This window comes from Lepisma saccharinum, chromosome 2 (genome assembly GCF_977018435.1).
Source record: "Lepisma saccharinum chromosome 2, izLepSacc3.1, whole genome shotgun sequence".
Taxonomy (NCBI): domain Eukaryota; kingdom Metazoa; phylum Arthropoda; class Insecta; order Zygentoma; family Lepismatidae; genus Lepisma; species Lepisma saccharinum.
This window is the reverse complement of record NC_139230.1, coordinates 35,559,460-35,583,107: the sequence shown is the minus strand read 5'-3', so window position 1 is coordinate 35,583,107 and position 23,648 is coordinate 35,559,460. Positions and strand designations below refer to the sequence as shown.

Genomic DNA, 23,648 nt, shown 5'->3' with positions numbered 1-23,648 from the left:
TGGTAGAAAAGCGAAATAAAATAAACCAAATCAATCAGCAGTTGGATCATCCACAACAATGACGTCTACTGTTGTGCAGAAGCACTTATGATTCAGGTAGGTTTTTAATGACTTGCGTCATGCAGATAGGTATTAAAAAAAGTATAAAACACCAGAGTTCAAAACATTTGTGGCATAGTGAGGCATCTAATTTTCTAGCTAAAACCATAGAAAAGTTAGGTTTTCTATGCTAAAACATGCATTAAAAAATCTGTCGCGCAACAGCCCATGAAGGGCCTAGGTATACCTACCGACTGCCGGTCTCCCTCCCACGCTTTCCTTCGTCACCTCTAAGAGTGGAGATCTTCAACAAGTATTGGAATAGTCGGGGGGTCAGTCCGACGTATCCCCAGCCGTTATAGTAGGTCTGAAAACCCAGCTGACTTCAGGCAAATAAACAATACCTGTGGCGACTAATACCATAAGTAAATTATTAAGCAAGAAAGGGCCGACCCTTCCTTCGGACTTGGCGTTCCCACCCGAAATGTCCATGCTACTCCACTGAATATCACTAGTTTTATAGAATTATCTTTCCTCCCTTACTTTTCCATTTACAAAATAATTGAATATATCTAAACTTTCGTACGCTTTGAATTCGTCGTGCGTGTACATCAGATACTTGTATGTAGTATGCTATACAACTGGCGGCCGCAGAGACACGTGATATTTTAATAATCTGCTCTGCAGTTGATCATCCGACGGATTCTAGACGTCCATTCCTCCATAGTAGAACTTAAACAAATACCTTCCTTGACTATCGTCGCACAACTGATGAAAACAAGCGCTCATTTCTTACTTCGTATGATGGTGAATCTGCACTGGCAACAACGGGGACTGGCCTAAACCGGAAGTTCCGGGGGAACCGGGCAAGACCTCACCAATGTTTATGTTTACATTTTTAACACAGTCCATAGTTCTCTTAGCGAGAATATTAATTTTTCTTTGTATTTATGCTAATGGAACCTAAACTTACAGGCCTAACCTAACGTCATCGGCATTCCTCGTCTGACGTCAATATTCAATGTAGCCAGATTGTTGTGCGTAAAGGAAGACCATTATGGACATTCTATGGTATGGACAATCACCGTGGTAAATCGCAAGGTTATTTTACAAGTTCTACACATAAATGTACAATTTTAACAAGTGACCGCCAAATATTAACTACAGATACGTCACCAGGGCATCGAAATTAATAAGTAGGCGTAATTTTATAGAAATTGGAGAGTGGTCCGGTATTGTAAACTCATGCCGCAACTTTGGCCGGAGACTGCAAAGGCGGTGTGGACCAGACAAGTAAGAAAAAGAAGAACCCATCGCGAATAATCTGTGAAATATGTCGTGATGTGTTTTTGTCGTAGTATAATCTGTGATTTTTGTATTATTCCGTGTATGGTTTTTATCAATACTGCTACGAGTAATTGAAAATAAATAATCAAGGATGGGAAAAATATCCAAGGACAAACGTGATGTGTATTATCGTCTTGCCAAAGAAGAAGGATATAGAGCAAGAAGCGCTTTCAAACTTATACATATAGATGAGGAACATGACATCTTTGCAGGTATTGATCTTCCTGAAAGCTAGTTTAAACATGTGTAGTAGTGGATATTTTGGTTCCGTGTTACATTTCTCCTCCCTTTATATTTCGATTGGACCAAGTTCCGATTGTTTAATTTCGATTTTATCATGGTGAACAAACATTTTTTTTAACACCGTTCGATTTCTAATTATGTCTGCTAACACATACTTCAGAGTCTTAGTGATTACTTAAATCAGGGATGCCCATCCCCCCAAAATAGTGTTCAGGCATCCCCCCAGATCATGTCATAATCCTCAGAAACTATTTAAGGCCCAAGTTCCTTTCGTTTTATTGCGATTTCATCATGCTACAAATGCAATTTTTACATGGTTCGATTTCGATTTAACACATACTGCGAAGTTTCAGCGATAACTTACTGGGTGTTTTGTTGACGCAGGTTTTCCACTTCCATATACTCCTATGTTATCCTACCGTTGACAACAACCATTTGTTTACTATCGTCTTTCGGATGAACTTCCACTTCTCTGTGGGTCACATCCGTGAGGTACAAAGGGTTTTTTGGCATCGGTTCACTGATTCTAGTCATTTACGTGCAGTGTTTGAATGTGTACTTTCGTCTGGCAGGGAAAATGTTCAGAGATACATGGAACCGCTACAGGCTTCACAAAACTTTCTCAAACAACTCTACATCTTTTCAGTGGTGTGTCGACAATGGTTTCATGCATAAATGTCATTCTTGTCCACACCACATAACACCTCCAATGAAGTTATACAGTCCCATATCGAATCTAGAATTCGAAAAATTTGTATGCCAAGGAAACATCCGAGTGGGGGCTACAGATATTTTCCAGGGCCAAGGGAACATGGCTTGAAAATGTGATTTAACAACTGTGTTTAGTTTCGCTACAGCACCTAGAATAACGTAGTGTGGAAAACGGCATGCTTCTGTGCCCTCAGGCTGGTTCCACTCGAAAATGATCCGCTAGAGGCGCTGGTGTTGACCCCGGTGCTTGGTGTTCGACTGCTTATAATGGAAGTAAATGGAGTTTTCGCTGCAACGTCTGATTCTTTTACATGAAGCATTTCTATGAATGTCATAATTGCTATGATATTTGGCACAGTGGTCGCGAAGATATTAACGAACATTCTAGACAGTCGACCACGTCCTGTTATTGTCATACTTTCGTTAATAATACAGGAGAAAAAATACGCGTGGAATGTTCTTGGCAACTAAATTTTTGTGTATGAATTAGGTTCATTATTATCATCATCATCATCATCATTTCTTTTAAAGATATTCACACTGAAGCATTTGTATTTTTGATATTTACTGTCTCTTTTCTTCCGCTTTAAACTAATCGCTGCGATGATGATAATGATGATTGCATGAAACGACAAGGGGAACCCCACAAAACTTTCTTAGTGCCATCGACATGAGTGTAAGGAAACTTTCAAACCAATGGGACAAGTGACACGGGATGTTCACACTTTCACACTAGTGACACACACTTCCAGACTGTAAAATAGCATTCATTGCACATGAGGGTCCAAACAGCAAACAACACGTTCATATGACGTATTCGCGTGCTACTTGTTACTTCGGTCGGAAAGCTCCTTAAAGGGAGGGTGCTGAGACCGAAGCGACATGCTACAGGGGGAGTTCCCAACTTCCCAACTAAGTGACAAGCGACATGGTGCCTTCAGTCTATTAGCAAGCGTTGCTTGCGAACAACATATAGGCGACACGATAAACCGCAGATTACAACAACAGATCTAGGTGACACGATAAGCCACACGTGTCGCTTTGTCGCTTCTGCGTCGCTCAAACTGGGCCATTTCCTCAATAGCTTGCAACATGTTGCCATGGTTTGTTGTTCGCGCATGAGCGATGCAATGAGTGTCTTGCTTTAGTGAGATTGCGCACAAGAGGCACGCGACACTTATTGCTTGAGTATTTCACCAACCGAACACTGGCCTGTGCTTCCCGTTATGCCGATACAATGTGAAATGTTGCTCTTGATTGGCTCCTTTCAAAGCAACATGTGCCACTTTGGTATGAAAGTTGCTTTGGACCGAATGACCAGTGTTGCTTTGGTGTGAAATCCTCGTATCGTTTGTCGCGTGTCGCTTTGGTGTAAAATCTCCTTGAGGAAACGGTGCAGTCAGAGCTTTTGTCCCTACGGTTCGAAAGGCTGCATTGATTTCCGACTGCTCGCTTTCAAGCGACATTTGTGGTTTGTCGCCTCGGTATGAAATATCTCTCAGGATACTATTTATATTCTAATAACATTGAAAAATAAACTCTAATACACAATCCAAGACCTGATGTCCGGAATCACATTGCGATGTTTCTTCTTGTGTTACGCATGCTATTTATTTATTAATTTTATTTTACTTTTCGTTCCAAATTAATGCCATTTCGTGACTGCAAATCACTCCACAAATATAACTGTTTCCATCAATTCACTTACCGCCTGTCTAGAGAAACAAATCTACACAATATATTCCAAAAACTAACTAAGCCGCATTACTTTCATAACAAAATTAGCACCTGGGTCGATCGCACTGCCATCTACTTGTCATCGTCTCGGGGAACCAGTTTCTTGGGTCGTTTTCCACACTACGTTATTCAAGGCGCTGTAGTTTTGCTAACGATGAGTGCTACGAAACTGCTATTCGGGAAGCCCGAATAGTGAATAGGGGATCTATAGAAAAAGGCTGGTAGCCGGAGCGGAGGTGGGGCCATGGTAGGGGGCGGTGGGTCAATTACCCCAGGGGCGGAGCCCAGAATGGGTGGGCAATTTGGGTCAATTTTTATGAATTTTTTTGTTTAGCCCTGAAAATACGACTTATATATCCATCGGTACGGGTGGGGGTGGCTGCTGGGAAATTTTCAACGTTTCCCATATCCAAAATTTCCTGGCTTTGTCGGGAAATTGCAAATTTTTCCCGTTTCGAATGTCGGGATTTAAAAAATTTTCCATCCCGCATACCCCTAATTACTACTAGATGCCGCTACTGCTTCTCTCAAACACGAAACCCCTTCGGACCTCCTGCGAACAGCTAGTGGTTGTAGTCTGTGTCATGCATGAAGTTTGCGAGGTACTTGTTTACTATCCTTCGGACACATTTATTTATTTTTACAGAAGAAACTACTTACCGTAATAAGTTCCTGTAGCATTGTCGAACATCGGGAAGGTGTTTTGTGTGATGTGGGAATGTTTCATAGCTGAAATTCATGTTGTTCATTGAAAATTAATTCTCCGACGGAGAATAGCTAGCCCCACGAACCATTGGCGCGTGGATAGGTTAGTTCTGTTAGGTTAGGAAACATAGTTAAAATTTGGTGTCGTGTTAGTATCAGGATCTAGAAACTGGAAATAATTGCGAACCATTGGCGCTAGCCCCATGAACCATTGGCGCATGGTTAGGTTAGTTCTGTTAGGTTAGGAAACATAGTTCAAATTTCATCAAAGCAACGTTGATACACCTTCAGGAATGTTCCGCGAAGCAGATACGTAAGTACGAATGTCAAAAATTGAGGAAACGAAAAAGTTAGAGGTGTCCGAAGGATAGTAAATTTTTACCGTTTGCGAAATGGTGAGTTTTTGCCAATTTACTTTTAACATCTTATTTTTCACATAATTTGTGCTTCCTTGAGGTGATAACTCTGCTAATTAGCTTCTGTAACTTTCAAATTACCTCAGCAGTACTTCACGATGCTTCCTTTCGCTTCCATGAATGGAGAATGCCTTGTATATCAGGAGGAGACATTGTTGTGTAAGGTATTTTTAAAGTATTTTTTCGACACTAACAAATACTTTTCCGAAATCGAAACATTATAACATTATATAATAATAATATACAAGAGTAGGATGCCTCCCTCAATTTTAATGCCTCATTCCCCCCTAACCCCCATTTCTTTTCAATTCCCACCAGAATTCACCTGACAATTTAAGGCCTAAAATAGCCCCGTCTAGTTGGCTGCACTTTTTGACACTCAGTGCAGTGCAGGTGTATCCAGTGTCAGAGTGGTGCAAGGAAATTACGTGCAACGAACTAGACGGAAAGCGATATTCAAGTTCAGAAGATTCAACAAATGCCTGTCTGCTGCTTTAAACGGTCATTTGATTAGTTAGCATGCACCACGTGACCATACACCAAACATACACTGGTCTGGAAGGTAGTGCAGACACCAAATACACTACTTGACTCCAAATCAACGAACTAGACGACTCCGTGTTGCACCGTGCAACCAACTAGACTCTTTGGTGCAAAGAGAGTCAAAGTGAGTCAAAAAGTGCATCGAACTAGACGGGGCTTATTCCTTTGGCAGTCTACTTCTATACTTCTGTTTATGTAGCAGCAATGGTTAATTGATAACGTAATTCAACTTGTGTCCAATTCTGTACTGTTCACTCAGTCAAATTTCCGTCACAGAAAGTCGTCACCTCCCAAAAAAAAAGAAATGTTATGTATGTCCAAAAACCCACATGTGGGCAGCCCTATCCTAAAAACTTCCTTTTCTTCATCTAATGGATTAAATATTGTAAACCTAAGTTGTAAACCTTTTTGCATATACTTCAGAAAAAATATGAATGTTGAATTTTATATTATTTTAAGGAAAGAATACCCCCCCCCCTCAAGTTTCCATGGTGCAGTTTGCACCATTAGCTCCCTGACATAAATATTTTCTGGAGAACTATTTTCTCCTTCCATATACTCCTGTTGATTCTTTGCAATCAACCATTCGTTTATTTAGACTATGGTCAAAATCGCATAGTTTGCAACACTGTAATGTCGAAAATACAAAAGATATGGATCTGCAACTTTGCATATTTTCCTATCTCATTTGACCCTTCCAGAATGCCAAATTTCAAATGAATCAGAAAATGTAAGGTTGAGGACCTTGTTGATTTCACATGGAATGACCCATGATTAAAATTGTGAGATTATGTACAGTCAAATTACTGTTTGCTTTAATTGTTTTTCAGGTGTAACTCGTGCAGTTGATTTATGTGCTGCTCCTGGCAGTTGGAGTCAAGTGTTGTCGGAAAAGTTGAGGTGAGTACCAATGGATGTATGGTTCCATTGGCATATTCTCTATGTTACCACTTCCACCAACTTTTATCATATATTTTTATACATTAAGCTTTAGTATATGAGTAATTGCTCATTATACTGGTTTATGTTTGCCAGTCATCATTCTCCATCGCACCATTCTGACAACCAGGTTTCCTCCCGGAATGTAAGCGGGGAGGGTGAGGGATCTGAAGTGAGTGGTTATCTAAAAATATGCAGCTTTGCAGTTGTCAGTTACATCTCTGCAAACAGATTTGGCAGGAGAATAATGTTTATTCTTTCCTGCTTTCTGTACTGTTCTTGGCAGAAGCAGTGTTGCTACGTGACGGAAAATTTCCCTTGGTGCAGGGAGATCTAGGTATATTTTCAGGTAAAAAGGGGGATTTTTTAGAAAATTTGAAGTTGTCAGACTTCTGTTTTTGTTTAATTTTTAAGCCTGCATGTGTGTTTTATTTCTATTACATCTAATTATCTAGATTGTGTGCGTAATAAATATATACAATACATATGATTTCTTGCTGTAAACCTGGTCAAATTTACACAATACGGTTCCCAATTGCTAGGGTAGTGTAGCCTCATTGGTGTAGTGGTCAGCACAAGGCACTACGAAACTAGGAGCCTTTGGTTCGAAATAGGGATGTTTCTATGCAATGCAGTTGTTCTTACATCAGTCATCCTCATCATCACAAATAAGTTATAGAGGAGCAAGAATTTGTATGATAAGGAAATTGCATTAAATCAATCTTATAAGTAGTATTCAAGAGCAGTGGCAGCTGCTCCTTAGGTGGCAAAGTTGTGCAACCACCTCATATTTTTGAGCTTACATATATAATTATTAAACTTATTTGTAGAGAATAATAGTTACATGATGTAATCCTACAGGAAATTTCTTCCTGAACATTTTCTGTTGTTGATTTTTTTCACTGCAACCAGCAATGTTCCGAACCAGGAGCCACCACTCGTCGAAAGTATAATTTCTAATAAAATATGTCTTACAATATGTGGAACACAAATAACTGGTGCATAGTAAAAGGAAATAAATTTGTTGAGAGAACACCACATGATAGGATCATGTCCTGTTCATTTGTAAAATTCTAGTTGGGTGCTGTCTATTCCAAATGAACCTAATGATTGTGACTACATGTATTTTACTTGTGTGTTCTGTGTGGCTGCGTTAATGTTGTTTAAAAATGCCAAGAGGACCAACATGTGAATTGAGGGACAACTAGAGTTGCGAAAAAGCCAGAAATTTTGGCTTTTTACCAATTAGAGCTAATCTATTTCACTTGAAGTTACTGTTATGAGTTTACGGGTATGTAGTGACATGTTTTACAACTAGCTAAATAAATTTACATGATGTAGCAGCCAAGAGACAGATATTGGGCAATCCCAAGGGACACATATTGCATAACGTTCAGATACAATTTTAACCCTAGCTTACCACGGGGGGGATTTGCAAGCCCACCACATCTATTTTTTAGATTTTTCAACTGTTTGAAAATAAATTACATTGTTTCCTAGGATGTTCAATATTTAATTATTAGTTTTGTTCATAAAAACAAATGTAATGTAATTGGAAGGCAAAATGCACTTGGTGTACATGTCAGGTGCCATTTTTGAATGTGTGTCATTCGAGACACTCATGCCAGTGACAGTGTACAATTGGTTGGTAATGATGGTTATTATTGTAATTATTATATTTAATAAACAAGTGCACTTCTACAAAGTTAACAAGCATTAATAAGATGAAATTATGATTTTTTTGAGTTTTAGTGAATGATAAAAGATATGCGAGACACTCATGCAATAATTGGTAATTTTTTCTATTAATGATAGAAATTTTTGTAAGTAAGTAATAAGTAACTGCACATATACAGGGTATACACAAATGAATGGTGTGGTTATAAATGTCAATAAAAAATTATTTTTCAACTTAACGTGGTTGCAGCAAACACTGTTAGAGACGGAAACTGTCCTAGTTTTTGATATGTGAGTTAAAATTACAATCTTTTTGATATGCTGATTCCAAATATGGCCTCATCACATAACGATTTTCCACAAAAAAAAAATCACATTCTTACATCGGATCTTACACTGTGCGTGCGATTTCTTTCTATGGAGGTTTATTAAATACAGGGTTTATGCACAACCAATGGTAACTTCCATCCAGCAACTTCGTGATTGGATAATGCATGCAGAACATTACAATGGATATGTTACACTGTGTTTGGAACGAGTTTGATTGGGTTGGGTTTCTCCGGATATCAACCAAGAACAGGTTTGTCATCTCACATCATCAAAGAGAAGCATTTGATTAAAAAAAGAAGGGTTTTAAAAAGATTGACAGGAAACATAGAGTTGAATGTCTGGGAAGAACACTGGAATAAATTAAATAATGAAAATGGTAACATAGATCCAGTATGGAGTTTTCTTTTTCACAAATGGAGTAAGCCACCATCTTTAAAATTTAATGTAACAGAAAACATCAAGAGACTTTGTGGAAACAATTATGAATTTGAATTACCTGATGATATTTGGGATTCATAATTTTAAATAAAAAATAATGTGATCAAAATTTTTTATCTGAAATAAATATAAAACAGACTGCTTCTTTTCACAGTTAAGTTGCTCTATTACAACAATGTAACATTGACAACATCCATTATATAATGGATTCTTTTTGTTTAAAAAATTGCTAACCAATGTTATAACTGTATCTTTAGTCAAAATGAAAATAAATGTCTGATGAAGGGAGTGTGTGTTCTCCTGAAACGTCACAATGAAAAACTGTTTTCTTATGCTTGTAATAACTGTAAACTACAGGAAAGTAATTCTACAATGCAAAGACTGCATGCATACAAGAAAAACTATCTTTCAGCAACACATGAAAATGCTAATCTTGAGAATTGAAATTCAATTATTGCCTTTGGCCTTGAATGGCATGGAGGATCACACAAACTCTTGAACTAACAAGTTGATGCAGTTGCATAGACTTATGCCTCAAGAGCAACAGTTCAGGATCTAAGGTGCAACTAAGCCTAACGATCATTGCAGGTTAGCATATAAATGGGTTTCCCATTCGCTATCTCATGCTGAACTGCCAGAAAAGAGTTCATGTTGACACCAAAAGGTGTTATTTACGACTGGAGAAAAATCAGGAGCATTGCAACACTGTGTTTTACACTTGGAAACCCCCGCATGTGAAGACTAAATGTCAGAGCCAGGTTTTTCATCATTTGGGCTATTAAGAATAAACTCTTTCACAATTAGCCAAAAGTGGCAGATGTAAAAGTGACGTAAAATAACAAAAGTAAAAATATATCTCATGTTTGTTGTGCATAAGACTTAGAAGATGTCTGTTACCTGTGTATACATGTTCGTAGAGGTGTGCAATTTTTTTAATGTATTTTTGAAGGATGCAGGCTAAGGATCCTTCTGATGTGAAGATTGTGGCTGTAGATTTACAAGAAATGGCACCCATACCAGATGTAATCCAAATCCAGGGAGATATAACAGAGGAAGCTACAGCAAAGGAAATTATCCAACATTTTGATGGAGATAAAGCGGACTTGATAGTTTGTGATGGTGCTCCAGATGGTAATTGATTTTGTTTATAATTGTACTGTAAGTCAACTTAGGTCATTATTGTAAGACGTGTTTGATTGTGTCAAATATATTTTTGTGAAATGTGTATGACCTCTGTGGCAGAGTGGTTAGCACATCATGCTACAAAGCCAGGTGTTGAAACCCTGCCTGGGCATGGATGTTCTTTGTGTCCTTTCATCAATTTCATCATATCATCCTCATCTTTTGTGATTAGCCAAAAGTGGCAGTAAAGTGAAGTGAAATAAACCAAATCAGTCAATGACTGATGTATAGATAAGCTGGCCCCATGGTGGAATGGTTAGCACATCACACTATGATGCCAGGGGTCCCTGGTTTGAATCCTGGCCTGGGCATGAATGTTTGTGAGTGTCCATTTATCAATTTCATCATATCACCAATCTTTGCAAATTAGCCAAAATTGGCACAAAAAGCAAAGTAAAATAAAGCAAATCAGTCAATCAATGATGTCTAGATAACATAAAGAAAGGGTGTGTTTGTGTATCAAGGAATGGAATAGAACTCACTAAAACACCTCACTCTCACCCCTTCCCCCCACCTCACTGTAATATTATTAATGCTTGGCTGAACCTTTGGCCAACACCAGGGCAGATGTTTTCTAATTTTCCTCTGCTGTCAAAAACCTGATATGCATTTTTTTCACAATTCATCTTTTTATGTGGAAAATTGTCATTTAAAAAACAAAAAACAATAGAAATTCGATTATCTCGAAAACTACTAATTTTCGGACGGGGTATCATATGGTCAAATTTATTGCAAATTGTCTCTACTTTAACCCCTTTCAGGGAATACATCTATTTACAAGTCACCCTGTATATGTATGGGGTGGGGGCCAGAAAAAAAGTAAAAATTATTGTAGTTTTTCTCATGTGAAACATTTACACAAAAATTGACTATAACTTGCTTGGACATTTTTATGCATTTATTATTTTCTTGAATAAAAAGCACTTTGTCTCGTCTCTACTTCTTTCTCTTGACCTTGCACTCACAATTTTAATATGCTAACAATAAATCACCTCCAACTGCCACGGAGCAGTGGGGCATTTAAATGCTTGTGGTTGCTTTCAACTCAAGGAGGGCAGGGGAGGGGATAAGTATTTGTCTTCTTTTGAATATACAAATGTCAAAGAAAGATAATTTGTAATATATGAAAATTCACAGGTAGAGGTTCTATTTGTATCATTATTAATGTAAGTGTAGTCCCAAGCAGCCATTCAAAGTAATTAATTAAATGTTTTGGAAGAATCTGGCTATTCATAGGGACCCAAATTTGTTTCTTGCAGGTGCGTACCTGACTATTTTGTTATGACACTGCATCAAATATTTTATACTACAAGAACATTTCAGGAGTATACAACAAAACGAGATTCACAATTATCATCTAAGTCCTGAAATTCAAATTTAACTGATTCAATTAATGTGCAACAAGGTGAAAATGGCTATATTCCACACGTATGGAGCCAATGATCATCCTTTTAAGATTTGTTGTTATTGAAACAGATTGTGTTGAAGAGCCAGAATTGTGGTTTAGTGACCCCTTCCCCCCACTACCAAACACTGACATATTTATGTGTGTGGTATAAGAAGAAAATATTTTCTTATGCCATGGTTTGTGATATTTACATCCTACAAATTTTGAATGAGGAAACAAAGATAATCTCATTAAAAATAATATAGGTTATATCTGATGATTTGTCGTTTGCATTTCTGATTTTTTAAAAAAAAGTTCAGTGTATTTAAGGATATATCAGTTATGTCTTAGTGCATAAAGAACATCTTGAAACACATACTATTACTACTACTTTGGTTAATGAAAATTTCAGCAGTGTGTTACAAGAATATACCTCAACCAAGTGTAAATTTCTCCGTCTCATATTATTAAATATCTTTTTTGTCAGTAAATTAAGATTATTATTATTTAAATATGATAATCTGCTGATGTATCCCTGAAGATTTTGTATCGATTCACCTTGAGATTTTAAATTTAAAGAAAGGCCTGGGGCTTTCTTTAAATCTCTTCCCAGGGCCTCGCGATATGTTTCTACAACACTGTTGAACTGTCCATGAATTTTTTACAAAATGATTTGCTTTACTCAGAAAGAAAGTTTTCAAGACGATTATTATTTTCTATATGTTATCTGTTCTACTAGCTAAGTAATTAAGACTTATCAATTAAGCACCATCCAGTCAGTTGATAAAGTAAACTTTGCCAGCTCTGTGGGCAAGCATGTCAAGAGATTTACTTCGGTTATGCCACCAAAGTTCCTGCATGGCATGGGTGTTCCTTGTGAGTGTTCCGTCATCAATTTCATCATCACTCATCCTCATATTCATGACATCCAAAAGTGAACATAGATATAATTTCCTATCTGAAGTCCAGATTATCTTCTCAGTTCTTGAACGTGGGTTTTACTATCTGATTGTAGATTCACTACCCACATCCTTGGCTGTTATGTTCATAAAATTCATAGTTCTTACCCTTATCTCCCTGTTCACAGAAATAATGAAAACAAAGACCTGAGCTGCTAAAAAATAAAGCCTGCGATTCTCAGTGATACTTATATGGAAAAGCCAATGGAGAGTGGTGATAGGGTGCAATTAACAAAATTGATTTATATGTAAATACATATTTATGTATGAAGCTGAAATCAGTTATACAGAGTGCTTCAAAAAAATGTACACACACTTCAGGAGAAGAAGAAATTTTTAAAACGTCTTCATACAAATATGTGTATTTACCTGAAAGTAAGGTTGCAAGTCAGTTTGAAGATTTCAATGCACTTTCTGTGCTAAACCTTTACAATAAATGCTCAAACTGATGGCCTCCAGCATCATTACATCTCTGAGTATGGACCACTACTGCTTCAGTAACACTCACCAAAGTTTGCAGTGGGATTTCTACACATGCTTCTTTAATCTCATCCCAAAGTGTGCCCTGGTTATCCTTTACTGTTCCCCATAAGTAAAAATCGAGGGGTGTAAGATCTGGAGAGCGTGGAGGGAATTTGATCCTATCCAGTGGCCTGGTACATTTTGATCAAGGTATGTTCTTACATCCCTGTGATAGTGTGGAGGGGCGCCATCTTGTTGGTAATAAAACCTCTCATTACTGTACAGTTCACGAATGACAGGTAAAATGAAACCATCAAGCATTGTCAGATAACTTTCACCAGTTACATTACCTTCAAAACAGAAAGGTCCAATGAGTTCCTTCGATGACAATCCACACCAGGCAAATTCACAGCCTTTTCAACAGTGATGTGGGGATTATCTTCTGCCCAGTATACACAATTGTGTCTGTTGAAAGTTCTATTGAGCTTGAATTGTGCTTCGTCTGATCAAACCATGGTCCACGCAAATCCAGGATCACTGTCAGCCATGTCTCAAAACCATTCACAAAATTACAACCTTCGATCTGGGTCGTCGTCGCTTAACTGTTGTAGCAGTCTGAGAATGTACACTTTAAACTTGCCTTTTTTCAGAATGCATAGTACACTAGTAGCACTTACACCACTCTCACGTGCACATTGCCTTGTAGATTTTTGTGGCAATCTGTGAAACCATTCCAGTACTGCAGCCAAGGACTCATCACTTGTAGCTGTGCAAGGTCACCCCGATCAGCCTTTGTGGACATCACACACTGTTCCATTAAGTTTGAATTTCTCACGTGCACGAGCAATTGTTAACTGTGAAGGGGGATCAGTACCATACTCACGTCTCCATTGTCTCTGAACTTCAACCACATTTTCAAATTTCCAGTACCACTTTAACAAATCCTTACGCTCTTCAAAATTCAACCCTACGTCTGCCATGTTAATATGAATCACTTGCCACTGACCGTGTAGTGGTGCTAGCTCTCTTGTACCTGCTGCCATCTATTGAGCAAACATCACACTACATTTCTACCGTATTTCATCCTCCCAGGTGAGAATACAAATTTTTTATCATGTTTTAAAGTGTGTATACATTTTTTTAAGCACTTTGTGCATCATGGCATGTAGACTTGAAAAAATCAGTGTTTATTTTCCATATTTGTACATACATTAGGTTTTGACTCATATTTTATGTATTTTAGTTTTTTTTACATATTATTTTCATATTTCAGAACATTTCTCAACATATACTCCATATTTGTGCAATGACTACATGTCCCAGTGTGACCGAAAGAGTTGGGTGAATTTCTTGTGAATAAGTGACATGTCCAAAGTGAATTTATACAAATGAATGTTTAAGACCATTTTTATACACTTCAATTGCATTAATTACAAGTTTTCTGTCATCTGAACAATAATGTTTTTGTTTTTTAATTTTACACCTCCCAGCAGTTTGCTTTTGCTATTGTAAAACACTTAAAATTCCTGTTTATTTACAATTTTTGCCAACAGTAGAGAATGAAGGATCAAGCTTCAACTCCTGCTTGTGGCAAACATTATTTTGGCAACTTTGGAAGAGTATCCGAAGTCAAGCAGCCCATTGCGAACCCCACCCTTGCTACAAGTTGTGTGCCCAACAGCAGCACCAGAAGCAATGCGTTTGTGGCACACGTAGGGATTGATTCACTTCTGGTTTCTCTTCAAAACAGTCACAGTATCAGTTACAATGTCGAGACTGTTTTTTATGTAGTTCATGTAGTGTCTTGTATTATTAAAAAGGTAAATTTTTACAATTTTAAGTCCATATTTAACTTCATATTTTGGTGAATATAACTAAATATATATTTACATATAGCACATTTTTTACTACATATAAATCCATTCCCTGGTAATTATGAAGGAATTACAACAATTGTTTTTATGAGCAACATTTCTAATACTGTTAATGATGTTTTTGTCTTGATGTGTGAAGAAAATATATTTAGTTTTTTTTAACTTGAGTATTGTATATTTAAATAACATGCAGGTTATTTTTCAGCATTTTTGGTATTAATGTTAACATGTAATATTAATACTGTTATAAAATAAATAATTGATTTTCTTTTTTTACATTGTAGTGACTGGAATGCATGACATTGATGAATTTGTCCAATCTCAACTTCTTATGGCTGCACTCAACATTGTATGTCAAACGTTAGTTAAAGGCGGAACCTTTGTGGCAAAAATTTTCAGAGGAAAGGATGTGGATCTGTTGTATAATCAGCTTAATATCTTCTTCACTGAAATCGACATTATCAAACCTAGAAGTTCAAGAAATTCTAGTATTGGTGAGTATATCTTTGCTGTTGCAGTTTCAGATAATTGAATGCTAATATCACAGTTGAGTTCAAAGTAATTTGTAATTCACTGCATATTAGGGATGGGAGAGATCATGCAAAATAATCTAACACAGTTATTTTTAGTGGTTTTTATTGATTTTATCTGGGACGTTTCGTTCTGGTTTCCCAGAACTTTTACATGCTACACTAAGATATACATACGAAAACACCTCCTCAAATGGCTAGTCACTCTATCTTAGTGTAGCTTGAGAAAGTTCTGGGAAACCAGGATGAAACGTCGCAGATAAAATCAATAAAAACCACTAAAAATAATTGTGTTAGATTATTTTGCATGTACAAAAAGTGGTTATGCGAAGAACATTGATAATTTTTGTTGATGTAAACATAATAGTCTCCACTCTATACTTCAAAAAGTAAATATCTAAATATGCAGCTCTTTTGCATTACAAAGGCTTGGTTCATCCGGTAACATACATTTATTAAGGAGGTCAATGAATCTTGAAGGTTCTTCAAGAACAATTTGGACTTTTATGTCAGTTGTCGGTAAATTTCATATCAGTCCATTCCTACTGTATGTGCTTGCTTGAAGGTAATCAGAATTCTTATAGGAAGAATTCAGCTTTGAAAATTGTTCTCTTCTACAGTTGTCATTCCCATTCACTCCGTGCATCGATCAACATACAGCAATATGCACACTGTTTTTTTTTCATGAACTATTGTTTATTAGCACATTTTTGTTCTAACACCATGAAGCTTCTTACTTGATTTGTATTGGAGATTGACCACATGGTGTTATTACGTAGATGCACTGAGGCATGCACATATTGGCTGATCCAGTACCATTTTCAACAGATCCCAATGCTTGATTTCATGTAAGATGAGGTAGATACTCACTTGACCATGCCGATTTTGACCATTTTTTGGTTATACTGATCTCAGGCACATCTGGTGGCTGGCTTACATAGCTAAATCTGTCCCCCAATCATCTGGGGAGGGGGAGGTGGTGCCTCAATGGGTGTCAAAACCTCAGTTGTGAAGTAAAAGCTATGGGGGTAACATAACTCTCCCGTAACAACATTGCCGAGCATACATCTATTTATGCCAGTAGTTTTTATTAGCATATTTGCACAGTGTTTGTATGGTTTGTGTACTATTGTACAACTTATATACAGTAACAGCACCAGTGGCTGAGGAGCTGGTTACATTTCCAGAGGGAGGAGCAGACACATTTAATAAAGCTGAAAATATCAAGTGTAAAATACATATTAATAAAATACAAATTTATTTTGCCATAGTTCATACGTAAATCGTATTTATCAATTGTGAAAGGTGATGCTGGAATAATGCTACCAGTGTCCTGATTTAGTCTGGACAGTTTATGAATCTCAGCCCCCCCATCCCCCCTCCCTGTGTATGGGACTGGCACCCACCCACCATCATGAGGAAATTGGGGAGCTCTGAATGAGTAGTATAACCCGGTCATAGAAACCTGCAACGACTGGGGGTTTGTCGTGCTGACCACATGGCACCCCGTAATTGGTTAGATGATCACCCATCTCTGGTGGAAGTGAGGCCAGCAGTCAGTAGATAGGCTCTGGGTCCTCATGGGCTGTTACGCCATGGGTTATGATGATGATTATTATTAATATGTCTTCTTCACCTTATTAGGATTTGGTGAAGGTTCCTTTTACCATCTGGATAGAAATGTATTTTGAAACTTACATTTAGTGTGGCAAATGGGTTCCCACTCTGAGAATTGTGCCTGCATTATATAGAACTGCACAAGTAACTTACGAGTGAATGTCACATGCCTTCACCCATCTAACCACTTATCCCAAGGCTTCTGCTGAAGAAATATTCAAGTATGATGAAAATGTATTTGTGTAAATGTAGGTAAATGTACATCAATAATTTACCACACCCTCCCAACACTTCTGCAATTTTTTCAACCCTCTTTGTCCACACTCCCTAACCATCTGTAATTATTTTTTTTTCATCCCTCTTTAATTTTTTCTTAAATTACATTTATGGCCAGACATTTCCCTTCTAATTTTACCTTTACATCCTTCTACAATGTTCTTACATTCTCACATTAGTTTGAATAAACCCATACATACTTCCCCAAAATTTTGCTCAAAGGTCTAAATTATGTTAATTTTATAGTCTAATTAACTCCTTCCAAAGCCATACTTTTGGATAAATCCTTATATGTATATAGGTCTGTAGTCTGGTACCAAAAAATATTCAGGAGCATTTATGTCATATGGCTATTCCTCATTTGTTGTTTAAGATATTTAAGAATAAAGTCAGTTTTATAGCATATATTAAGTACTTTATTTGTTATAATGATTTTTTGTTGATATAAATGCTGTTAAACAGATAGATACATGTTTAACCTTCTATCAACAGGGGTACAATATATTGACTACTACGTGCATTGCATTACAAACAGGCTGTCTACATATCTATCACCATTGCATAGCAGCAATTAACGTGTAATTTCTCCAAAACTACACATACGTATATTTCAGTTCTGTTGTTTTTGTTCATTTCCATATATTTGAGGGTATGACATACTAAAATCACAAAACACAATGGTTATTATTTCTAACTTTAATCAACTCTTTTTGAAAAAGTTTTTTTATAACTGCAATAATGACGAAAATGAAAAATGTTCGCAACGTACTTGCTGCTTTTTAAAAGTACAATTATTTGTGTAAAAGTTGGATTCAAAAATTTTATTTTCTGTAAATATGAACTGTGGTGCTTGTAAGTAATTGTGTGGATAGAAAATCAGAAAATACATTGATCTCTCTATTCATCTCTTTCTGTCAGTAACCCTGTAGCTACCTGTTTGTCAATGGAATGGTGTCACTCAAACTTGCACCTACTTTTTTCAAAAAGCATTCATTGAAAAAAGAAATAATAACCATTATGTTTTTTGATTCAAGTATGTCATACCCTCATATGTATACAAATGAACAAAAAAAGACAACTGAAATATAATGTGTTGGTATGGAGAAATGATGCATTAATTTCTGCCACAGGGTGGTGGTCAATATAATGATTGACCATTTGTAGTGCAATATGTGAGACTGTCGATGTAGTGGACACCTACCAGTATTGTAGGTCCTGCACTATGGCTGTGTGGTCTAAGGCACAAACTTTGGTCTCAGACTATGGCACGCAGGTTTGAATCTTCCAGGGGAAGCGTATCAACTTTTCCTGAGATTTCGGCTTGTGTATGGGACTGGCGGCCACCCACTATCGTGTGGAAATTGGGAAGCTACAAATGAGTAGCGCAACCTAATCATAGAAAACCTACACCAACGACTAGAGGTTTGTTGTGCTGACCACACATCACTCCGTAACTGTTTAGATGATTGAGGCCAGCAGTCGATAGATAGGCATTGGCCCTCATGGGCTGTTATGCCACAGGTTATTATTATTTACCAGTATTGTACAAATGGAAATGTAATTCAAAATACCTCGAAAACATGCATAAGTGAAGGAATTTGGTCTGACACTGTTATTACAACAAAACCATGTTTCAGAATGAATGGTTGCATGCAACACCAGGGACAGACTCATCTTCTCCCAGTGGGAAGTTTTTTTGCAATGGATCTTGTTTAGTATTAATACTCTTAACAGGTTGCAGAAATTATATCGCATCTTTCTTTTCCAGAATCATTTGTGGTATGTAAAAATTATACATCTTATGAAGATCTCAAGGCTGTGCTGGAAGCAAATTGTCTTGAACTAAAGCCAGGCATCTCCAATGATAAAGCTATCAAGAAAATGGTTTTGCCTTTTCTCTTATGTGGAGATCTAAATGGATTTGATTCAGATACATCCTATAATTGTGATGTAAGTACATTATCTTTTTTAGATATTTACATAGATATCTGTTTAGAAATTGAGAAACGTTATTGCTGTAGAGCTTCTACATAGCTCAATAGTTAGTGTGATTTTGGTGTGAGCAGTCCCAGGTTTTAGCCTTGGTGGGAATTCCATAATTTGTGTCATGACCCAACGTCATGAGGACAATTGGGAGCTACTTGAAAACAATAGTAGTGGACTACCATCTTGAAAGCCAGAAAATAGAGGTGATGGGACTTGATGCACTGAGCATGCATCACCCAATGAAGGACTACTTGTCAGGCTGTGGCATGGCCCTCATAGGAGCTGTTCCACCATGGAGTTTTTTTTTTTTATTCCTATAAATGATTTGCATACTTTTCTATTCTTTGAAAGACTTAGAAACTTAGCATTGTCCATCAAATCCCATCATCATGATGTTTATTTATTTCGTTGCATGTTTATATGATCATTGGCATATTGAGAAAATCCAAACTTTTTCAAGGAGGTTACTTGAACTATATTCTAGCCTGTAACTTTTATCTCTAGATCTAAAATATGCCACCTCATTGCCGGAGTGCAGTCAGTGCTTAAGGGCAGGAGGAACAGTTTGTGTCCAGCCAGACATGAGGACCTTAAACTGCTTCTCCCCCACTGACCTTTTCCTGCAGTGGATGGTTGTAGAAGGAGAAAACTTAGCATTATGCTTATGGAAGTATTATTTTACTTGTTCTCTTGGAAATTCCAAACTTCCAATGGCATAGAATAACATATGAATGGAAAGAGGACACATTGTCATAGAAAAAAGTCTAAAACTCCCATTTGATTAGCTGTAATTTTTTTCTCCATGTGGAATGCATAGGAATCTGAAAATTCATATTTTTCAAACATCGTGTCCAGTAGTTGTGTGTAATTGTGTTTTTATGTATTTACTACACAATGTTCTAGATTAGAGTCCCAGACAGTGCATGGCTGTTTAGTTTGATCTTTTACTTAGTATAATCACAATTAGGTTCTTGGCGATTTGCACCTTTGTAAGCAGAAATGTTATTTTATGTGAATTAGTGCAATTACAGAGAATTTACAATATAAACACCTCCCCCATGCACCAAAGCAGAGTTTTAGGCACATAGTTGAAAAAATTACTAACATCCATCACCCAACTTAATAAATTTCCTGCACATAGTAATAATAGTAAAACAGAAGATAAACATATAAGTTAGTAATAAATTTATGAATCTTGTAAAATACAAGGGTTGATCAAATGAAAAGGTACGAAACGTCGTAACCACGGAATCGTTTACATAATACCGATGCCGCGATGGGAGAACATAGCGTGATATGTAGGGGTGCGATTGGAGTTGCCACGCGGCATCGGAGCATGAAGGGGAACGCGCATGCGCAGGAGAGAGCAGAGGCTCCGATACAGAGTGCCGTCCAAGTGACGCGGCAGTGCGTGTTCGGACAGGATGGCGTTAACATTGGCAAATTCGACTGTTGATGTGCAAGGTCCACTACTTGTGGAATTCCTTGAACACAGATGAACCATTAACTCTGATGTGTACTGTGAGACACTCCACAGCCTACGCAGGTCCATCAAGAACAAACGACCGGGGCTGCTCAAGAGGGTGTGGTTCTGCTCCATGATAACGCACGTCCACACGTCTCTAGGGTCACACACGCGGAACTGGCCAGGTTCAAGTGGGAGCAGCTAGACCATTCGCCCTACAGTCCGGACTTATCCCCCTGTGACTTCCATGTGTTTGGTCCCCTGAAAAAGCATATCAAAGGAAAGCCTCGGACGATGAACTCAAGGATGCTGTGAAGGACTGGGTTGCGTCACGGCCAAAGGAATTCTGGGAAAAAGGAATCATTCGGCTCGTTCATCAATGGGATCAATGTGCTCAAGCCTATGGAGGATACTTTGAATAAAGTATTCATTTACACCGACAGTGTCGTTTTGTACCTTTTCATTTGATCAACCCTTGTATATACAATTTGGAATATAATTTCTACTGTATTTCCAGTCCTGAATAGCATATATGAGCATAAAGTGGATTTAAAATAAAAACCTTTTTCCATGTGACCTAGCCAGGTCAGTCTAAGAGCATTTTGCAATCTTTGCTACCTTTTCATTTTTTATGATTAGTCAATTGCTGCATAGGCATGGGTGTTCCTGGGTGGTTTTCCATTCATCAGTATCATCTTTCATCCTCATCATTGTGATTGACCTAAAGAAGCAGAAAAGTAATGTAAGACAAGATCACAAACTACAAATTATTATTATTCCAAGTCTGTGTACTTATGCACTGAGGCAATATATTACGTTGAAGGAACTCCAATGTTGCACTTCTCATAATATGAAATAGTGAATAAGAGTATGTTGCATTAGTTTCTAATTTGGGGAAGGTGTCATTGGAGTTCTGAAACTATAATATATATTGTGTTCCATATCACTTATTTTCCAAAGTCCTTTAACTGAGAATAATATTGCAAATGGAAACCTTCAGAATTATTTGCAACTGCTCACATTACCATGCCTGTAAAATGAAATAAAATTAATCAGAATCTGATATCTCAGTGTGCTGTCCTTGTGTTGATTTCTTCAACATTTCAATAGTGGTTATTTTGTGTTCATTCCTTTGTAAATTTCTTATCATCATTCTTCCTCATTGTCACCATTAACTTTAGAGGTAGATATGCAATGGAAAAATGCAAAATACATAAACTTTTGATGAAAATCAGTGTCCAAGGATGATATGTTGAGTTGAGTTGTTGTTGCTGTTTTAATCCAGTTTATGCACAGGTAGGCTAATCGGGACTGGACCTACAGTTTAAAGTGGGATCCGAGCCACTGTGCAATATGCCTCCACCGGGTATCGAACCCGGGACTCCTGGATTACAAGGCAACAATGTTACCACTATGCCATTGGGGAGACCCCAGGTGAAATACTAAGAACTTCAATTTAGAAGATATTATGGAAGGAAGTAGTGTTCACTCTGTGAATTATAGTCATAGTTGTAAAGCCAAAATGTTAGGTATTTCATGTGATACAAATGCAATTGACTTCTTGTTACGTATGTTTATCACCTTTTAATTTACAGTCGCCAAGCTCTTCAAATGCTGATATGGGCAAAAGCAGTCTTTCCAGTTGACTCACCTAAACTGACTACTGTCCAGAGTGCAGCATACAGAATATACGAGGTAAGTTCTACTGACGTAATTTGTGAGTAATTTATTGCTGCATTTTATGCAAGGTTAGTTATACAGAGATGCCAACCATTACAGATTGTTCTTAATTATTACGATTTTCCTGCCAAGATTATGGAATTACGGTCGTGTGTAAAATTATTACAGAAATTGTGTATAGTAATTAACTTTGTTGATTTGTGGAACAAAGCAGAAACTGGAAAACTACCATCGTGTGCACTATTCCTAAAGGCAAGGCAGCCGGCAAAATTGAAAATCACAGGCCAATAGCTATAATCAGCACACCTGCAAAGATTTTTTAAAGTATAATATTTCAACGCTTATTATCGCATATAATGTTATAATCTCCCCGAACCAACATGGCTTCTTACCTGGAAGATCCACTGTTACAAACCTCTCTCTTCATACTAACTTTATAGCTGCAAATCTTGAAAATAAAAAGCAAGTCGATGTCATATATACAGACTCTAGTAAAGCTTTTGACCAGATTAACCATTATGTCCTGTTAAGTAAACTAAAATGTTTGCACTTATCAAATATCTTATCTCTTCATATCTTAGAGAACGCAGACAACAGGTCTCGTATGAAGGTTTGATAACCGACGAATTCTCAGTGCTTTCAGGGGTTCCACAGGGATCAAACCTTGGCCCTCTCTTATTCTTAATATTAATTAACGACCTTCCCAACTGCTTGCAAAACTCTTTCCATGTTCTATATGCAGATGATCTAAATTTCGGTAGAAGTATTGACATCATCAGTGCAAAAAGATATAAATGAGTATAAATGAGGTTACCAAGTGGTGTCTGAACCTCAATGTAAATAAATGTTTTGCAATGACATACACACGTAAAAAGGTACATCTAAATTATAACTACCATATTGACAACATTAATATAAACAAGGTAAATGAGATCAACAACCTAAGGGTTATTTTCGACACTAAGCTAACATTCTCCTTCCACGTCGAAAAAATTGTGAACGAAGCTTACAGAAACCTAGGATACATGATAAGAATGGGGAGGGATTTCAAGAAACAGGATACTCTAAAAACACTATACAACGCACTGGTCCGATCGAAACTGGA

The 23,648-nt window shown here is 37.3% G+C and overlaps 1 protein-coding gene across 1 annotated transcript in view; it reads left to right on the top strand.

Annotated features, from left to right (window-relative positions):
- The first annotated feature begins 1,425 nt into the window (after positions 1–1,425).
- The window catches only part of LOC145984397 (tRNA (cytidine(32)/guanosine(34)-2'-O)-methyltransferase-like), a 34,546-nt gene continuing 12,323 nt past the window's right edge, over positions 1,426–23,648 (top strand). The window contains exons 1-6 of the mRNA XM_083118058.1: positions 1,426–1,598; positions 6,572–6,641; positions 10,075–10,256; positions 15,274–15,483; positions 19,181–19,362; positions 22,459–22,558. Of these exons, the coding sequence (XP_082974184.1) occupies positions 1,478–1,598; positions 6,572–6,641; positions 10,075–10,256; positions 15,274–15,483; positions 19,181–19,362; positions 22,459–22,509 (816 nt within the window). The 5' untranslated portion in view covers positions 1,426–1,477 and the 3' untranslated portion in view covers positions 22,510–22,558. The remainder of the gene's footprint in view (positions 1,599–6,571; positions 6,642–10,074; positions 10,257–15,273; positions 15,484–19,180; positions 19,363–22,458; positions 22,559–23,648) is intronic.